The following is a 20,022-nucleotide window of genomic DNA, read 5'->3' on the forward strand; positions in this document are numbered from 1 at the left end:
TAGTTTGTCCCTCTCCTGCACAAACGGAAACAGGAAATACTGATCATGTTCAGGAGGTGAGGCAGGATACAAAAAAAAGGTCAGTGTTGTCCTTTAGTCCCATTGGTCTGCTAGCAGCTGTGATTGTATCTCATTTTATTTTCACTTGTTATTTTAAAATATTGGGATGCTTTTAGTAACCTTTGCCCTGATGACTGATGCGAGATGTGTTCAGCCTTCACATTTTCTGATTTTCCACTATAAATTCTTGAGTTTTATTTGCTAAAGGGCAACTGCTTAATTTAATTACACTTTTATATCTACCTGTAGAGGCTCTTGCAGTCTTGCTGTATTTGTTGCTCTTATTTTTGCTACCTTGTTAAAAAGTCTACTCTACCATTAATCTTTACAACCTCTCATGCTTTTTCTTTCACTTTTCCATCCTTAACTTCAATGTTCAAAGTAAATTTATTATCAAAGTATATGTCACCATATACTGAGATTATTTTCTTGCAGGCATTCACAATAAATACAAAGACTCACAATAGAATCAATGAAAAACTACTTAAGGCAAACAACACAAAGTTGGACAAACAATTGCTATAGATGAACCCGTCCTTCTCCTGACACCTTTTTTTCATAGAATACATCTTTGAGCTTTATGGAAATATTTCTTTTAAATGGCTCTGACAGTACAAAGTATGGTAGAGTTTATTGGAATCCATTTTGAGGGTCAACTGGGGCAGTGTTAGTATTGCCAGCATGTTCGATTACAGTTCATTCACTATATTCCTGCTGTGAGCAGGTCTAATTCACAATGTCAAAGATTATGAAGAGAAGGCAGGAGAATGGGGTTAAATAGATAGTATCAGCCATGATGGAATGGCAAACCAGACTCAATAGGCTGAATGGCCTAAATTGCTCTGTCTTATAGTCTTGATGGTCTTTCTGTTTGAATGGCTTTGAACAAATATGGTACTTCCTCAGAAGTCAAAAAACATAGGTCTGTATTTTGTTCCAAATGCTATAGAGAGGAAGGATCAAATAATTTTCTTAAACTGAAGACAATTATTCTTTGGAGCTTTTAAAGCTAATTAAACTTTAATGACTTTATTTTTCCATCTTCAGGGTTGTCTGATCTTGAGTGATGAACTAAATCATGCATCGTTAGTGCTTGGAGCCAGGCTTTCAGGTGCCACCATCAGGGTTTTCAAACACAACAGTAAGTAGACTACAAATAAGACTTGATCTGTGCAAAAAAATTACAATTCCTGTCAGAGATGGGAAGAACTTTGGGGGAAAAAGCAGTAAATAATAAATGAACACAAGTGATTCTACAGTTGCTGGAAATCCAGAGTAACACAATGCTGGAGGAACTCAACAGGTCAAACAGCACTCTCCCATGGGCCACTCTCACCCCCTTCACATTCCTCCTTCAGCTCTATCTTTTTCACCAGTCACCTCCCAGCTTCTCAGTTCATCCCTGTCACCTACTAGCTTGTACAACTCCCCCTACCCTTGCTTTCTTAATTAGAATCAGGTTTATTATCACTGGCACATGTTGTGTAATTTATTGTTTTGCAGCAGCAGTACATTGCAATATATAATAAAATACATTAAGGTGTATGTAAGTGCAAAAAGAGAGCAAAAAATAGTGAAGTAATGTTTATGAGTTCATTGTTCATTCAGAAATCTAATGGTAGAGGGGAAGAACTGTTCCTGAAATGTGTGTCTTCAGGCTCCTATACCACCACTTCAGTGGTAGTAATGAGAAGAGAGCATGACCTGGGTGATGGGTTCCTTAATGATGGATTCCACCTTTTTGAGGCATTGCCTTTCAAAGGTGGCCTCTATGCTGGGGAAGTACAGTGGTATGCAAAAGTTTGGGCACCCCGGTCAAAATTTCTGTTACTGTGAATAGCTATGCGAGTAAAAGATGACCTGATTTCCAAAAGGCATAAAGTTAAAAATGACATTTCTTTAATATTTTAAGCAAGATTACTTTTTTATTTCCGTCTTCTACAGTTTCAAAATAACAAAAAAGGAAAAGGGCCCAAAGCAAAAGTTTGGGCACCCTGCATGGCAGTACTTAGTAACACCTCCTTTGGCAAGTATCACAGCTTATAGATGCTTTCTGTAGCCAGCTAAGAGTCTTTCAATTCTTGTTTGGGGGATTTTTGCCCATTCTTCCTTGCAAAAGGCTTCTAGTTCTGTGAGATTCTTGGGCTGTCTTGCATGCAGTGCTCTTCAGGTCTATCCACAGATTTTTCATGACGTTTAGGTCAGGGGACTGTGAAGGCCATGGCAAAACCTAGAGCTTGCGCCTCTTGAGGTAGTCCATTGTGGATTTTGAGGTGTGTTTAGGATGTAGAAACCATCCTCTTTTCACCTTCAGCTTTTTTACAGACGGTGTGATGTTTACTTCCAGAATTTGCTGGTATTTAATTCAATTCATTCTTCCCTCTACCAGTGAAATGTTCCCCATGCCACTGGCTGCAACACAAGCCCAAAACATGATTGATCCACCCCTGTGCTTAACAGTGGGAGAGGTGTTTTTTTCATGAAATTCTGCACCCTTTTTTCTCCAAACATACCTTTGCTCATTGCAGCAAAAAAAGTTCTATTTTAACTTCATCAGTGCACAGGACTTGTTTCCAAAATGCATCAGACTTGTTTAGATGTTCCTTTACAAACTTCTGACGCTGAATTTTTTTTTTAGTTTTTTTCTTTCAAAATTTTATTTATTACTAATAAACGGACAAAAAAAACACAGCACATCCACAAAAACCACAACCATAGCAAAATCAAATTAAATATTGAACAACAAAAGAGAAAAAAGAGAGATACTTTTGCCTTTATAAAGTAAACATACACAGCAGAGGTGCACCACGCCAAAAAACCTCAGTCCTCACCCTGTAAGAAAGCCAATACAGGGCCCCATATCCTTTCAAATATGTCCCCTCTGTCCTCATTACATAGTCTTAGTCTCTCCAAATGTGAAGTACTTGCCAATTCTCTCAGCCGCAGATTGTACATAGGCACAGAGTCCATTTTCCACATTTGCAGGATTAACTTCTTGGCAATCACCGTTCCAAACAATACAGCCACTTTTTCATACATATTGGCTGAAGATGGGGAGTTTGTTGCTCCAAGGATGGCTATCGGTGGATCTGGTTCCTACTGCTTCCCAAAAGCCTCAGAGAAACAGTGAAAAATACTTTTCCAGTATGCATAAAGCTTACAACATGACCAGAATGAATGTGACAAGTTACTGTTCACAGATTTACATCTATTACAAACTGGTGGAACATCAGGGTAGAAACTGCAACTTTTCTTTGGAATAATGGAGTCTATATATAATGTTTTAAACTGTAAGTCTGTGTCTGACGCTGACACTAAATTTTGTGGTGAGGACGCAGAAAAGGTTTTCTTCTGATGACTGTTCCATGAAGTCATATTCGTGCAGGTGTCACTGCACAGTAGAACAGTGCACCTCCAGAGTCTGCTAAATCTTCCTGAAGGTCTTTTGCAGTCAAACGGGGGTTTTGATTTGCCTTTCTAGCAATCCTATGAGCAGTTCTCTTGGAAGGTTTTCTAGGTCTTCCAGAGCTCAACTTAACCTCCACCGTTCCGGTTAACTGCCATTTCTTAATTACATTACCAACTGAGAAAATGGCTACCTGAAAACGCTTTATCTTATAGCCTTCTCCCGCTATGTGGGCATCATTTATTTTAATTTTCAGTGTGCTAGGCAGCTGCTTAGAGGAGCCCATTTCTGCTGATTATTGGGACAAGGTTTGAGCAGTCAGGGTATTTATAAAGCCTTGAAATTTGCATCACCTGGCCTTTCCTAACAATGACTGTGAACAAGCTATAGCCCTAACAAGCTAATGAAGGTCTGAGACCTTGGTAAAAGTTATGAGAGCTCAAATCTCTTGGGGTGACCAAATTTTTGCATGGTGCTCCTTTCCTTTTTTCACTCTAAAATTGTACAAAACAAAAAATAATACACTAATCCTGCTTAAAATGTTGAAAATGTCTCAGGGCCGGCTGGTGGCGCAACGACATCGGCGCCGAACCTGGGAGCAGAGGTCCCCGGGTTTCAAACTAGACGGGTCCGCCCCCTGAGTACACTTAACATCCATGCCGAGTTGAGTGTCGAGAACGCAACTCGACCTCATAAAACAAAGGGAAAATACTGCGAAAAATGTCTGTGTGAGGAGTGGTGTGCCACACAGTGTCTCTCTCTCTCTCTCTCGCTCAGCGCCTTGTAAAAGCCATGAAAAAGACATCATTACGGACACATGCGCAGGCACGCAAAAAGAATGTTTCATCTTTAACTTTGACTTTTGGAGATCAGTTCATCTTCTACTCACTTAACTATTCACAGTAACAGAAATTTTGACCGGGGTGCCCAAACTTTTGCATGCCACTGTAGATGTCTGTGATGGAGCTGGCTGAGTTTACAACTTTCTACAGTTTTTTCCCTATTCCTGTGCACAGGCCTCTCTATACCAGGTGGTGATGCTCCCAGTTAGAATGTTCTACACAATACATCTGTAAAAATTTACGAGAGTCTTTGGTGACATACCAATGAAATATAGCCACTGTCGTGCCGCATTTGTAATTGTATCGATGTCAGACCCAGGCTAGATCTTCAAATGTTGATAGCCTGGAATTTGCTCACCCTTTCCACTGCTGACTCTTCTGAGGACTGGTCCTCTCAACTTCCCCTTCCTGAAGTCCACATTCCTTGGTCTTCTGGCTTCTACCCACTTCCTTTCCAGTTCTGATAAAGGGTCTCAGCCTGAAATGTCGACTGTTTATTCCTTGCTATAGATGCTGGAGGAATTCAGCAGGTCAGATAGCATTTTGTGTGTTACTCTGGTAAATAATGGATTCCAAGATGCTTTTGCAAAATATAAGTTGTAAATGTTGGAAGTGAGATGGCAAAAAGAAATGCTGGATACGTTCATCCAGGTCAGTCATTGTCTATGGGAAGAGTAACAGTTAACATTGCAAGATGACTTTCCAGTTCTGATGCAGGTTGGAAAGGTCATCTGTCCAGAGTTCCATGTTATGACCTGAGCTGTGATAGGCCAAATTCATGACGCGTTCTTTGAGCTTTTTATGGGCTTCATTAGAATAGTGTAAGAGGTCTAAGTCAAAGCAGAAATCAGATGGAGAATCCTCTTTTTTTAAATTACTGATGAGGTTACTTCTGTTGGCTTCTGCTGGTTTTTAAAACCATCCCCACCTTCTTGCTTCCCACTAATTTTTCCTACATTATATGCGCTCTTTTTTTTTTGTGCTTATGCTGCTTTTGACTTCCCTTGTCTGCTACGGTTACCTCACCCTCCCTTTAGAATGCTACTTAATCTCTGGGATGCATCTATTCTGTGCCTTCCGAATTGCTCTCAGAAACTCCAGATTTTGTTGCTCTGCAGTCATCACTGCTCGTATTTCCTTCCAAAAAAACTTCGGCTATCTCTTCTCACAAGCCCCTGTAGTTGCCTTTACTCCACTGTAATACTGATACATCTTTCAAATTTCAATTTTGCTTGGAATAGTTGATCCATATTAATCCTTCTGTGGATATGATCCTGTCTTTTGCAGAAGATGTGGCCCGAAGCTATTCACTGACCTTTGCTAGCAAAAGGTGATTGCAAAGAAAAATGAAATAACTGCTCCACAAATTGATGGCATACTCAATGGATTTAGGAAACCTGCACAGTCTGTAGTTTAACAAAATACTGGAGGAACTCAGCACATTAGGCAGCATCTATATGGAGGGTCAATGTTTTGGGCCAAGACTTACTGACTCTCCAATTACACATTTCAATGTGTTAGTGCTGACTGGAATTGATCAGCTTTGATTTGCGCCCTGATTGCTAAAATTGCTTGCAAATGTCAATTTGCCCTTGTGTAACAGATACCAGCGTATAGCATCAGTCTGCAATGTTGCTTGACGGTTTAAATACAACATTTAAAATCAGTTGAGGGCGACAAGTGCTCTTCAACTCTAGAACTGATCTTGGATAAAAATGGTTAATTTGCAGTAGGTGCAGTTCTTGAAATAAATCATTGTTTCCCTTGCATGAAAGTTCACAGAGCAGAACTGTTACCAATTTGGCATTGATTTCATTCAAATTAGAATTAGAATAGCAATCCTTCATCCTTGCAGTGCTTCACTTTGTGCTCTAAACAACATGTATTCTTGGACTCTTTCACCCAGCTAAGGAATGTAAGAGTTGGAATATATTGTTTATGTATGTTTGCTCACCTTCAAGTGCTCATGGTGTTTAGGTTGATAATTATCTTTCAGTCATCTATAAGACAGATTATCGTGTTCAGGATCTTGCTACGGGCAAATTGGATGCTTCACATTGCAAAGGTCCTACACTGATAGCAATATGTTTTGAAGACATGGTGTGTTGTGAAAGATAACATATTGATAAAAATTCTTTTGATTTTCTATTTACCACTTTGGCTTAAACAGTACTGAGTCACGTTGATTTAATTATTTTGTTCTCCTTTTACACTCGTGTAGTGGAAATGACATTAAACAATCTTGAATCTTAAATAATGACCTGATGAAGTGTCTTGGCCAGAAATATCATCTGTTTATTCCCCCTCCATAGATGCTGCCCGACCTACTGAATTCCTCCAGCCTTTTGTGTGTTTCCGGTATCTGTAGCATCTCTTGTGTTTGTGTCTGAATTGTGATGTGTAGCTCTCAAGTTCAAATTGGTTGGGATGAAATGGATCCCCAAAGTAACAATGATTGGCCTGAATATCTACAGTCCCTTTTTAATTACATGCGCATCCTTGTATAATGTAAATGTAAACATGCAACACATTTTAATTGGAATTTTTCAACTAAATATTGTATAGAATTTGAGTTTGTGAAAATATTTATGATGTCCTGTATTGAGTTATTGATTGAGATACAGTGTGGAGTAGGCCCTTCTGGCCTTGCTGCCCAGCAATCCCGTTTTAACCCGAGCCTAATCACGGGACAATTAACAGTGATCAATTAATCTACCAACTGGTACATCTTTGGACTGCGGGAGGAAACTGGAACACCCGGAGGAAACCCATGTGGTCATGGGGAGAATGTACATTCTCCTTGTAGGCAGTGGTGGGGATTGAACTTGGGTCACTAGTACTGTAAAGCATTGTGCTATCCACTGTGCTCCCGTGACACCTCAATGCATGAATCCTTTAGCAGGTTTAATTGATCAAGTAATTTGGTAAACAGCTTTGGTGCATCCAGGTTCTGTGTGCAGGCCACATAATCCCATTTCTGGGATGTAGCTTCAATATTTCCAAACTGCCAAATACTACCTTTTCCTGATTTTCTTTTTTTATCGATGCCCATTATTGCTTGGGTCTCCACATTGCATCCCTCCAGTGGTATAGCAATACAACTAGAAACAATAAAGCCCCCTTCCACTGTTACTCTTAAAGGAAGCAAAAGGTGTACATAAGCTTGCCCGGATGAGTGGCTATGCATCTGTTTTCCTCTGAGAAAGCTAGGAACTAATCAGTTTGTTGCATCAGACTGTGTGACACGTCCTCAAATGGAAAATTGTAAATTGGAAAATTTGTTATGCAAAATCAGGAAAGTTCAGTGCAGAAAATGATGACTATTGAATACAGGGACATAGTGATAAAATAATTAAATCTTTGCCTTATTCCCTTTTTGCGCTTTCATCTTCCCTTCCAATTCCTGGTTGAGAGAGTCCTCTCCAAAATCATTCTTCTAGTTCCAATCAAATGTATAACTGGCTAAAGCAAAATACTGTATATGGAAGAAATCTGAAATGGTGAAAATGTGTAGCAGTTTAGACAGCACCCATGGGAAAGAAACCTGTAACCTTTTGAGCCAATTGATTTGCATACAAGGCAACTAAGGTTATAGAACGAAAACAAAAACCATCTTCCTTTTAGATTTATCCTGATCTGTTTGATGTGAAGACTTTGTATTATTGACTAATTAGCATGACACATCAGTTCTCCGAGCTTAATACTACAGAAAACTTAATGCAGAAAATATAGGGTGACATTAAAACAGTGAAAGCTTGATAAATGTGTAGAGGTTGAGGAATGTTCATAATATTTGGTGGCTATATAGGGAAAGATATTGATGTATTTAGACAAACTACATGCCATATTGAAAGGATAGACATTGTAGAACAGGAAATACTAAAGGAGTGTGATAAGAGATCATCAAGCTGAAATATTAACTGCAAAGATCTGCCTAACCCACCTGATTATTTCCTGCATTTTCTTTGTATGTTAAGGATTAGATGTCTAAGCTTAAAATTGAATAAATCTCCAAGCCAGATCAAATATTGTACAGTGGCACAGTAGCATAGTGGTTAACACAATTCTTTACAGTACCAGCAACCCAGGTTCAATTTCTTCTGCTGTCTGTAAGGAGCTTGTACGTTTTCCGCGTGACCACGCTGGTTTTCTCCGGGTGCTCAAGTTTCCTCCCGCAGTGGAAAGCCCAGCTGGTTGTTTAATTGGTCATTGTAAATTGTCCCATGACTCCAAGGGCCTATTCTACACTGTATCTCAAATAAATTTTGGGTGGAGAAATTATAGTATAACAACTGTTAATTACCAAATACTGGGCAATGGGATGTCAACTTGCTGAAGGTTGTATAAATATTACATTTAACTATGCAGTAAAGTTGGTTGCCTGGGATCTTCATTTTAGAATTCCCTCCCTTAAAAAGGGTGAAAATAATAAAGTTATTGTAGGATTAATGTAAATGGTAACCAGAAAAAATATAATCAACAGTGGCTACTGTTGGAATGTGGGCATTCAGTTCCTCAATGTTAAGCCTTCAGTACATGGGGAATAGACTCAGTGGCCACTAAGCAATAAATATCTTCATCACATATTCATATTTATTGTTTGCATTGTTTCTTTTTTGTATTTGCAGTTTGTTGTCTTCTGCACTTTGCTTGATTGCCCAAGTTTGGCAGTTGTTCATTTATTCTGTTATAGTTACTATTCTATTGACTCGTTAAGTATACCTACAAGAAAATGAATCTCTCAGTTGGATATGGCGATATGTATGTACTTTGATAAAATTTACTTTGAATTTTGATTAGGTACCTCCTGTACCTGATAAAGTAGCCACTGAATGCATGTTTGTGGTCTTCTGCTGTAGCCCATCACCCCAAGATTTGATGTGTTGTGCATTTAGGATGCTCTTCTGCACACCACTGTTGTAAGCATGTTTGTTTGTGTTACTGTTGCTTTCCTGTCAGCTTGAACCAGTCTGGCCATTGTCCTCTGACCTCTCTCATTAATAAACACTTTCATTCACAGAACTGCTGCTCCCTAGATATTTTTTGTTTATTGCATCACTCTCTTAAACTCTTAAGAGTATTCTGTGAGAAAGTTCCAGGAGATCGGCAGTTTCTGACATACTCAAACCACCTCATCTGGCACCAACAGTTATTCCACGGTCAAAGTCACTTGGATTACATTTCTTCCTCATTCTGATGTTTGGTCTGAACAACAGCTGAACTTCTTGACCATGTCTGCATGCTGCCACATGATTGGCTGATTAGATATTTGTATTAATGAGCAGGTGTACCTAATAAAGTGGCCACTGAGTGCGTGTGTGCCTCATGCCCACTTACTCACCTAAGTTACATGACCCTAGATGTCCTTATCTAGTAACTTGAAGTCAGTTTAGAAATGTTCATTTGATCCTACTGCAATAGTTGTGGGGAAATAGAGATTTACTTTTAATCAACTTCTGGATATGACAGTGAGTGTGGAACATCATTAAAGAAAGCTGCCACGAATTATGTAGGTTCCTTCTGAGTGGGCTAAATGGATTTACCCACTGAGTTTGAATGTGTAGTGATTCAATTCTCATGAAATTTATTCTGAACTTTGTGAGGTAACGATGACATTTTTCTTTTGGATATCCACCAGCTGGTATTGACTGGAAATGCAAACTTGTTTAATAGATGTTTGTTTACTGCCAACTGGGTAGTCATCATTACAATGCTTGTATTATTTTCAGATATGCAGAGCTTGGATAAATTGCTTAAAGACGCAATTGTGCACGGGCAGCCGCGAACACGCCGACCATGGAAAAAGATTCTCATTGTAGTGGAGGGGATTTACAGGTACAATCACAAAGTGCAGGATCCAGTCTGAATAAGTTTTTAGTCAAGCTGACCTGTGGAATGCTGTATTGACACTTTGAGTTCAATGCAGTGTGCAATTCATGTTGCACTCTGTGGTATCAGACCTTTTTAAGTTGAATAACTAACATATTAAAATGCTTAATCTAAGAATGCCTTGTCCAATCTGCAGTTTAACATGCATTTATGTTGTTCTGTTAGCCGTAGAAAGCATTCTAAACAAGTAGTTCCAAGTGTTATCGAATATCAGTATGTTTAAAAGCTCAATCACAGAACCATTTTGTAGAAAGGTACATAAGCTTCAAGCTTAAATCAATTACAACACAAAAGCGCACTGACCTTAGAACACCCATTCTTGCTAATATTATTGTAATCCATTTACTGCTGTCATCACACTGAGACAGTGTCTATGGACAGTCCTAGGTAACTTACGACAAGGGAACCAACAATGAAGTGTTTAAAATCACTGATGTGAACGAGACCAGAACTTGTGGTTGGAGGGGTGGGGTGGTTGGAGAAAATAGGAGTTGTCTGACAAAGAATACAAAGTGAAGAAGAGATTTGGTAACAAGGGTTAGAATTTGGAGTATCATGATCGCTATATCTCAGAACATACTTTTCATATTTTCTTCAATCATAGTTTGGCCCACAGCATTTACTCTAGCCCTCAGAGCAGTCCTGTTCCCCCACTTAGTACACTCTCGCGCTTATGAATGCCATCACTCTGCACCCACCCCTAAATTCTCTCCCCAAATTCTCACACCAGCCACCTTCCTGTTGTGACCTTGCGCCAAAACACCTAGATGAAAGCTGGGAGTTTAATGAAACTGAAAGTTGCTAATAGATTTTTCTGAAGTTGTCCAAATGTAATTGAAATTTTGTGGTGTTTTCATCAACAAATCATTTTGGGACTCGCATTTACCAAACGTGCTGCTATTTAGCACTGCAATGTTGTTGCCAAAAATTTCTCTGCAATTTTCTCCAGTCTTAATGGGTAACGTCTTCCATTTCCAACTGGCAGACTTCCCATTCCGTTGACTTCAAACCTACTGCAGCTTCTATTCCTTTACTCTGGTCATTGGTAGTTATGCCATCAGTCAACTAGGCCCCTCTAAGTTTGTTCCTCAAGACCTTTAAGACCTGTCTTGTTAATTTGCTGTTTTGATCAGTCCTTTTTTCACATTTGTGAATTATATTAAGTTAAAGGCTCCTGTACAATTACAAGTATTGCTAATTTATATCTGCCGAATATGGGGAATTTCCATTTTAGAATGTAGTTTTCAGTCTTTATAGGATTGTATTTCAATTGCCAGACATCCATCATATCGTCATTGTCCTGACAAAGGAGTCTCAGCCCGAAACATCGGCTCTTTATTCCACTCCGTAAACGTTGTCTGACCTGCTGAGTTCCTCCGGAATTTTGTGTGTGTTACTCTGGATTTTCAGCATCTGCAGAATCTCTTGTGTTTATGCATCATACCAAACTAATCTTCTCTCCCATGCACCTCTTTAATTTACACTAAACTAATTAACTACCAATGCTGTCCTTATTCAACTGCATTCCAATTTCTCGGTATTGCTTGGTCTTAAAAGTGGACTTCTCTGAAATTTGTCAGCAATAATTGTTTTCCTATCTAGAAATAGCTTCATCTATTCTCTGTGGTTTCCTGTTCACCAGCTTCATTCTGGTAATATGAACAAGCAATTCTTTCCTCGTGACTGAAACAACTGAGAGTTGTACATAGCAGATAAAGGCTAATTATTTAGTTTGGTAAACGTTTGTTTAAAAGAAAAATTTCAGCTGTATTTTGCTTACCTCAACACCTTCCTAAAACCTTTCTGAAATGACATTCGGGAAGTAAGTTGTTTTGTAACATGAGCCTCAAGTTTTATCAGTGCAGAAATATTCTGTGTGTATTCAATGCATTTGGCAGTCTGGCTGTTAATTTGTAATGCTGCTGTTGAACTGACATATGCTGGTGAAACTGGAATTTGGCAGACAACCGATACTGCAGCAGCTCATCATTATGTTGACATACATATTTCATAAAGACAAAACTAAACCGATCACATTTCCAAATCTGAACTGATGACGTAGCTCCTCATTGCATCTCAATCATCCTGAAACTTTACATGTAGCAAATAGTTTAGCCAAGCAGTGTAGCTATTTAGAACCTAGAACTGTTCAGCACAGACAGGTCCTTCACCCCACCAGTGTCTGCATTGAGCCTGATGCTAATCTAATAATTTCATCTGCCTCCATGTGTCTCTATCCCTCTATTCCTTGCCTGTTCGTGTCAACTTGGATGACTCTTAATCATCATTACTATCATAGCTGGTTCTACCATCATTGCTAGCATGTATTCCTTGTATAAAAGAAAACACCACTTTTCTCGCACACACCTCCATGCCCAGGGTGGGGGGCAAGACTCGGCTATGTACCTTTAAAAATGTATCAAAACTTAATGTAATGTCACCATGACTCTCCAGAGGAAATGATCACAATTTGTCCAAACTCTACTTAAAGCAAACACTCCAATTCATTTGCCTATTTTTGCTTTTACCATTGCATCCACTTGTGCTACCTCTTTCAGTGAGTTTATGGTCTTGGACACCAAGATCCCTCTGTTCATTAATACTTCTAAGGGTCTTGCCATTTACTACTGCTTTTCGTCTTGCTTTGACCTCCCAAACTATAACACCTCACACTCTATCTGCCCGGATTTCCAACTGATCTGCAGTACTGTGCAAAAGTCATAGGATACTGTAAGACCATAAGATGCAGGAGCAGAAGTAGGCCATTCAGCCCATCAAGTCTGCTCCGCCATTCAATCATGGGCTGATCCAGTTATTCCAGTCATCCCCACTCCCCTGTCTTCTCCCCGTACCCTTTGATGCCCTGGCTAATCGAAAACCTACTATCTCTACTTTAAATACACCCAGTGACTGACCTCCACCTCCGCTGTTAGCAACAAATTCTGGATTTACCACCCTCTGACTAGAGTAAGGCACCCAAGACTTTTGCACAGTAATGTAGTAATATGCATTGTACTGTACTGCTGCAAAAAAAAATGATAAACCAGATTCTGATCTGGGTCTCTATTGTGGACTGAGTGGGGAAGGGGCTGGGAGAGGGGAGGGAGCAGGAAGCACCAGAGAGACATTCTGTAATGATCAATAAACCAATTGTTTGGAATCACATGACCTTGCCTGTGGTCGCAGGGCTGGATGTGTCTACACCTGCGCCACCCCACCCCGGCACTCCTTCTCTGCCATGTGTTCCACGCCCCTCCTGCGGCACTGTCCACCCTTGCCGTTCCCTGCATCACTTGCTTCTGCCAGATTTACAAACTTGTTCTGCTCCATGTTGATATACAGGGCTATGTAAAAGTCGGAGACCCCATGGATATGTAGAATATGGTCAAGTCACTATATGTATATATTCATATTCTAACTATCTAAGACTTCTGCACAGTACTGTAGATCCTACTGTTTCCTTTGATAACTTCCCTACTACCCATAACTTAGCCATTTGTCATCTACAAACTTATTAAGTAACCCGTCTGCATTATCATGGAAACAATGCTTTGGACTGACTGGGGAGTTTCTAATAATTAGATTGTGGAGTCAAGTCAGCATGTTACATCCTGAGGTATATGCTGTGTACCGCTGAGCAGCACTTTATTCAATGTATTTAGGTTACCTAATCAAAGTAACCTTTATAAGACAGTCTCTTACTTCAGTTAGGATCAGAATATGCCACTGTCAATGTTCAAGCTGTTTGTGGGTTTTTAGATTGTGTGCTCAAGGAACAGAAAGTTGAAATACACTTGTGAATCACTTAGCACAAGAAAATTGTCGAATCATAATGGCACAGAAAATGCCTATCAAATCCAAGCTAATTTGATACCTATTGTTTTCTCCCATTCCCCGTCTTCTCCCTGAATTTTACTTTCCTCTTAGAGCTGATCCATTTGCCTATTGAAGACCGTAATTTTTGCCATCTTCTCAGGCAGCAAAATCCTGGTTGTAACAGTATATTGAGTTTTAGAAAGATTCTCAATCATCTTCACAAACAAGAGAAAGTCTGCAGATGCTGGAGATCCAGGCAACACACGAAATGCTGGAGGAACTCAGCACGCCAGGCAGCATCTATGGGCTGGAAAAAGTGGTCTGCTGAGTTCCTCCAGCATTTAGTGTGTGTTCCTCAACCTTGCCTGCTCTTGCGTTTGTTGAATCTTTTGGTCCTTGTGATGGGAGTATACTTCTACCATGCATTGAGTGCATACTTCTGCTCGCAAACATATTTTGAACCAAAGGCAACCACCTGCTTTTTCTAGTTTAGTCTGGTATCTTAAATGACTGGTACCTGAAGCCATTTTAAATGTTTCTGCATTTTTACTTGGCTATCCCTATCCAAGCCTAAAATTGAATAAAATGCTGTTAATTAACCAGTGCTTTTATGGTTCAATACAAGTTAGCAGAATAGCACCAGCATCTATGTTCAGTACTGACCTCTGGTATAGTCTGTGTGGTGTTTGAACCTTCTCCCTGTGACCATCTGTTTTCTCCAAAGTTGTTCCAGTTTCCTGTTATAGCCCCAAAAATATGCTGGTTGGTAGGTTAATTGCTATTGTAAATTTCCCCCATTGTGTAGGTGTGTCGTAGGGCAACCAGCAAGTTGATTGCTAAAGAATGTAAATTGAGGAATGCAATTGTTTTGAAAGTCTGCATTGACTTTGATTGCAGCATTTGAGAGGTTTGGATAAGTACGTGGTTGGAAGGGGTATGGACAGCCATTGTCCAGGTGCTGGTCGATAAAATGAGGCAAAATAATAGTTCATTGCAGACTAGATGGGCCTGTAGTACCCTCACTTAATGGACTGAGTGCTCAGGGCAAAGTAAATTGTTAACTTGATATGTCCCAGTTAATTGGGACACATCAGAACCAGGACATTTTGGCTGTATTAAGCAGCTAGCTCAATTGGCTGAAGTTTCATGAAAATGGTCAAAAAGGTTTGGGAAAAAAAGACAAACGCTGTTGAACTGAGTAGCAAATTATGTATTTGCTATTGAAATTAAATTTCACTTAAAACATTGCCAGTACTGTAAAACTATTAGCTCCTAATGCATCCAGTGTATGCTGCTGTGTTCTTTTGACTAGAAATGAACAAAATCAGCAGATGCCTAGTACCAATGATAGACTGATTTCATACAATGCTTTCAACGATTGCACCTTCCAAATCTTAACTTTCATTGTAACATTCAGGATGATTGTAGATACCTTCAAATTCTTAGTTCCTAACTTGTTCAACGAGTAAAATTGTTTCATTTTTGCTCCCAGTTGTTTCTGGCATCTCAAAGTTTTGAATGCTTGAAACTGCAGTGAACTGCTTATTTCTTGCCACTTATCAGTGACAAAAATCTCTGCTCTGTGAACGCAACCACATGCAACTGATGGTATTTTAAAAACTATTCACTCCAAGCACGGTCCAGTGTTGAAAAGCCACACAAGTGCATGCAATTGATGCTAATTAGAAACGATTCAGTGACAGACTTCTGTCCCAATTAAGCATCAGTGTCCCAAATAAATGAAGGAATCATGGCTATTTTCTTGATTGGTTTTTTGTTTTTGAGTTGTTCCAAATAAACAGCTGCCCCAATTAACCAATGGCACAATTAACCAGAATCCGTTGTATTAAATAACCACCGTTATTTTTTTCTACGCCTCTATTTCAGAACACTTTTAATACCTTTCAGCTTGTCCTGCCACTTCAAAGAAATTTATATAGATACATACAAATTTGTTTACCTGTCAAACTAGTAAAACTAATTATGTACTCTTAATAACTTCTATGAAACTTGGCATAGCAGGATTGCCAAATTTTGGTTGTAGCAGAATATGGTGTAAATGTGCAGTCATTTACCAGAAAGAAAAACTGGTAATACACCCTAAAATTCCTGATGGAGTACTTCTCCTCTCTTCCCCCCCCCCCCCACCCCCAACTCCTATATCCCTTTTACTGAAGGATTCTTGATTTTAGCAGTCTATTTCTGATTGATGCTGCCTCCTTTTTCTGACCATAACATTAAAATTGCTTGTCAACTAGAGTTCCTGCCAACCTTGCCTTCACTCTAACAGGAGAATGCTGACCTCGGCCTCCTCCTGTTTCACTTTAACAGTCTACCAATTTCCAGACCTCCGTTTTTCTATTGACAGCCTCTCCCGATCAGTGTTTGCTATTTCTCATCAAAATTGAGGATTTCAGCACGGTTGTTATTTTTTTAAAGTCTGTCACGAGCCTTGTGGCCCATCAGGCCAGTGCTTATGCCAGTTTCCATGGCGTGAAGTGACTGAGAGTACAAGACTGCCCCCCCCCCCCCGCCCAAATAGGAAGCCAGACTATCGCGAGGTTAATCCCCAGCATTTTTTTGCCAGTACCCATTCTCAGCTGGGTAGACCGGAGCATTTTGTGGTTAAGTGCCTTGCTCAAGGGCACACACGTTGCCTCAGCTGAGGCTCGAACCCACGACCTTCAGGTTGCTAGTCCAACACCCTAACCACTTGGCCACGCGCCACACAGCATGGTGGACTGGTCTTATATTCTTCCATGATTATTTTAAAACTATATTCACAGGTCCAAAGTGTTCCCCCACTGACATTTGAGCCATTTGTCCAGCCTCATTTCTGACGCACTAGTGTTACTGTCTCTAGTAAGACTATTTACATATTCCTTAAACATTCCTAAACACATTCAACTTCTTCCTCATTTGCACTATAGCAGCTCCAGTCAATATTTGGCAAGTTTAAAATCATCTGGTACAACAGTATTCTTGCAGGTATGTGATCTTCTGTCAATTTGCATTTACCCTATCTATAGTGCTCATAAATTTGTATACCCTTAAAAGATCTTCCTTCATTCTTTCACACTCCATGGAATAAATCCCTAACCTATTCCATAAGATATGGGCACGTGGCCAAGTGGTTCGGCTTGCAACTTGAAGGTCGTGAGTTCGAGCCCCAGCCAAGGCAACATGTTGCTTCCTTGAGCAAGGCACTTAACCACACAGTGCTCTGCGATGACACCGGTGCCAAGCTGTATCGGTCCTTGCCCTTCCCTTGGACAACATCGGTGTCGTGGAGAGGGGATGCTTGCAGCATGGGCAACTGCCAGTCCTCCATACAACCTTGCCCAGGCCTGCGCTCTGGAGAGTGAAGACTTCCCAGGTGCAGATCCATGGTCTTGCAAGACTAACGGATGCCAGAAATAAGATGTAGGAGCAGAAGTAGGCCCTTCAGCCCATCGAGTCTGCTCCGCCATTACATCATGGGCTGATCAAATTCTTCCAGTCATCCCCATTCCTCTGCCTTCTCCCATACCCTTTGGCCTGGCAAATCAAGACCCTATCTATCTCTGCCTTAAATACACCCAATGACATGGCCTCCACAGCCACATGTCGCAGTAAATTCCACAGATTTACCACCCTCTGGTCGCATTCTTCAATCCTGAAGTCTTGCCCTTTAACCCTAGGCTCCCCTACCATGGGAAGTAACTTTGCCACATCTAATCTTTTCAGGCCTTTTAATATTCAGAATGTTTTTGAGATCCTTCCCCCCCCCCCCCCCCATTCTCCTGAACGTTGGGGAATACAGCCTAAGAGCTGCCAGACATTCCTCATATGGTAACCCTTTCATTCCCCATGCGGTAACCCTTTCTTGACTTGACACTGTTGCTAATAGCCCAAGTTAGCGCCATGAAATGCAGGGACCTGGGAGTGATGTACAGTGATTGTTTTTGTTTAAGCTTAAGGTTGAGGAAAGATTGCAAAAAATCAAGGCAGCTTGACTCTGTGCCATGGACAGAACCTAATGAGCAGTGCTGTATCTGCAGGTCTGGCAAGGTGCAGTGTAAAAGGAATCATTACAGTGCAATAAAATGAGATTAGCACTACTTTCAGTGACAATGTCAGAGGCTAGTGTACTGTAATTTGGAAATTGTCTTGAAAGTTTGTGACTGGTTGTGTTAATAATTGACAAAAGCCATAACGAGAACAAAATAAGCAGTTTGTTTATCAAGATAATAGAATTTTGGTCTTTGAATTAACAGGACTCTATACAAGTTGAGATGGGTTAAGTTAGTGATGACTGGGACGCGTTAACAATGTTAAGTGCAAATCTGCCTTTCTTGTTCACAGTATGGAAGGCTCCATTGTCCGCTTGCCTGAGATAGTAGCTTTAAAGAAAAAATACAAAGCCTATCTTTACCTGGATGAAGCTCACAGCATCGGGGCTCTAGGACCCACAGGCCGTGGTGTGGTTGAATATTTTGATCTGAACCCCAAGGATGTGGATGTCATGATGGGAACTTTCACCAAGAGCTTTGGCGCAGCTGGTGGATACATAGGTGGCAAAAAGGTACAATAATTTGTCTCACCCTTCCCATGTCAGATCCTTTTATGAAATGCCATATCAGATCAAATGTTTCGCATCCTGTTTGCCTCCCAGAGGCTGGTTGTTTATAATAATGAGCTGAACTTCCTCCCATGCATTAAAGTCAAAATAAAATTTATTCAAAGTCAAATTAAATTGATCTATCAGTGGATTTAGTCACAATATACTATTTTGAGACTCATTTTCTTACAGGCATTTACAAGAAAGTAAAGAAATAATTTATGAAAAACTATGTACCTAAAGGCTGATAATGATTATGCCAAAGACTAATTGTGTAAATTAGAAAAAAACAGAGCATGAGTTTTAGAGTCCCTGAAAGTGAGTCTGTTGGGTTTGGAATTATTTTAGAGTTGAGGTGAGTGAAGTATTTGTGGAGCGTGATGGCTGCACGATAGTAACTGTTCCTGAACCTGGTGATGTGACTTCCAGTACCTTGTGCCCATGGCTGTAGCAAGAAAAGCCTGTGTGGTGGGTGTCCTTGACGATGGATACTACTTACTTGTGGCAGTGCTTCTTGTAAATGTGCTCAAAGATGGGGAGGGTTTTGCCTGTGATGGACTGGGCTGTCTCCAAGACTTTTTTTGTAGAAAAGTGGTATATATTGCATTAGAAGCAATATATTTTGCTGTTCTTAATCCAGATGAAAGGCAAACTGCAGATGCTGGAGAGCTGAAGTAAAAGTAATGCAGGAAACACTCAAGCCAAGTGGCTTTTGCAGAGAGAAATGATTGATGTTTCAGGTCAATAATTTCCCATCAGAGCTGCTCAGTTCTGATGTGAACAGGAAAGGCTGCTTATCTGTAATTGTTGAATTGAATGTCAAATGTAACAAGTCTAAATATTACGTTGTATTCTTTGTTGCATTGGGTTAGTTTGGAACAGTATGCAGCGCCTATAAAAAGTATTCTTCCCCCTTGAAAGTTTTCATGTTGTATTGTTTTACAATACTGAATCAGTGGATTTAATTTGGCTTTTTTGACTGATCAACAGAAAAGCCTCTTCCGTGTCAAAAGTGAAAACAAATTACTACAAATTAGTCTAAATTTATTACAATTATTAAACAAAAAATAATTCATTGCTTACTCACCTCCAATTCAGTGTTTAGTAGATGCACTTTTGGCAGCAATTACAGCCTTGAGTCTGTGTGGATAGGTCTCTATCAGCTTTGCACATCTGGACACTGCAATTTTTCCCCATTCTTTACAAAATTGCTCAAGCTCTGTCAGATTGCATGAGGGTCGTGAGCGAACAGCCCTTTTCAAGTCCAGCCACAAATTGTCAATTGGACTGAGGTCTTGACTCTGACTTGGCCACTCCAGGACGCTAACTTTGTTGTTTTTAAGCCATTCCTGTGTAGCTTTGGCTTTGTGCTTGGGGTCATTGTCTTGCTGGAAAACAAATTTTCTCCC

At 40.1% G+C, this 20,022-nt stretch overlaps 1 protein-coding gene across 1 annotated transcript in view; it reads left to right on the top strand.

Annotated features, from left to right (window-relative positions):
- The window catches only part of sptlc2a (serine palmitoyltransferase, long chain base subunit 2a), a 146,500-nt gene that overhangs the window by 56,612 nt on the left and 69,866 nt on the right, over positions 1–20,022 (top strand). Inside the window, exons 6-8 of the mRNA XM_072273291.1 lie at positions 1,108–1,201; positions 10,038–10,143; positions 18,358–18,577. Of these exons, the coding sequence (XP_072129392.1) occupies positions 1,108–1,201; positions 10,038–10,143; positions 18,358–18,577 (420 nt within the window). The remainder of the gene's footprint in view (positions 1–1,107; positions 1,202–10,037; positions 10,144–18,357; positions 18,578–20,022) is intronic.

Source organism: Mobula birostris, chromosome 1 (genome assembly GCF_030028105.1).
Source record: "Mobula birostris isolate sMobBir1 chromosome 1, sMobBir1.hap1, whole genome shotgun sequence".
In the NCBI taxonomy this organism is placed as follows: domain Eukaryota; kingdom Metazoa; phylum Chordata; class Chondrichthyes; order Myliobatiformes; family Myliobatidae; genus Mobula; species Mobula birostris.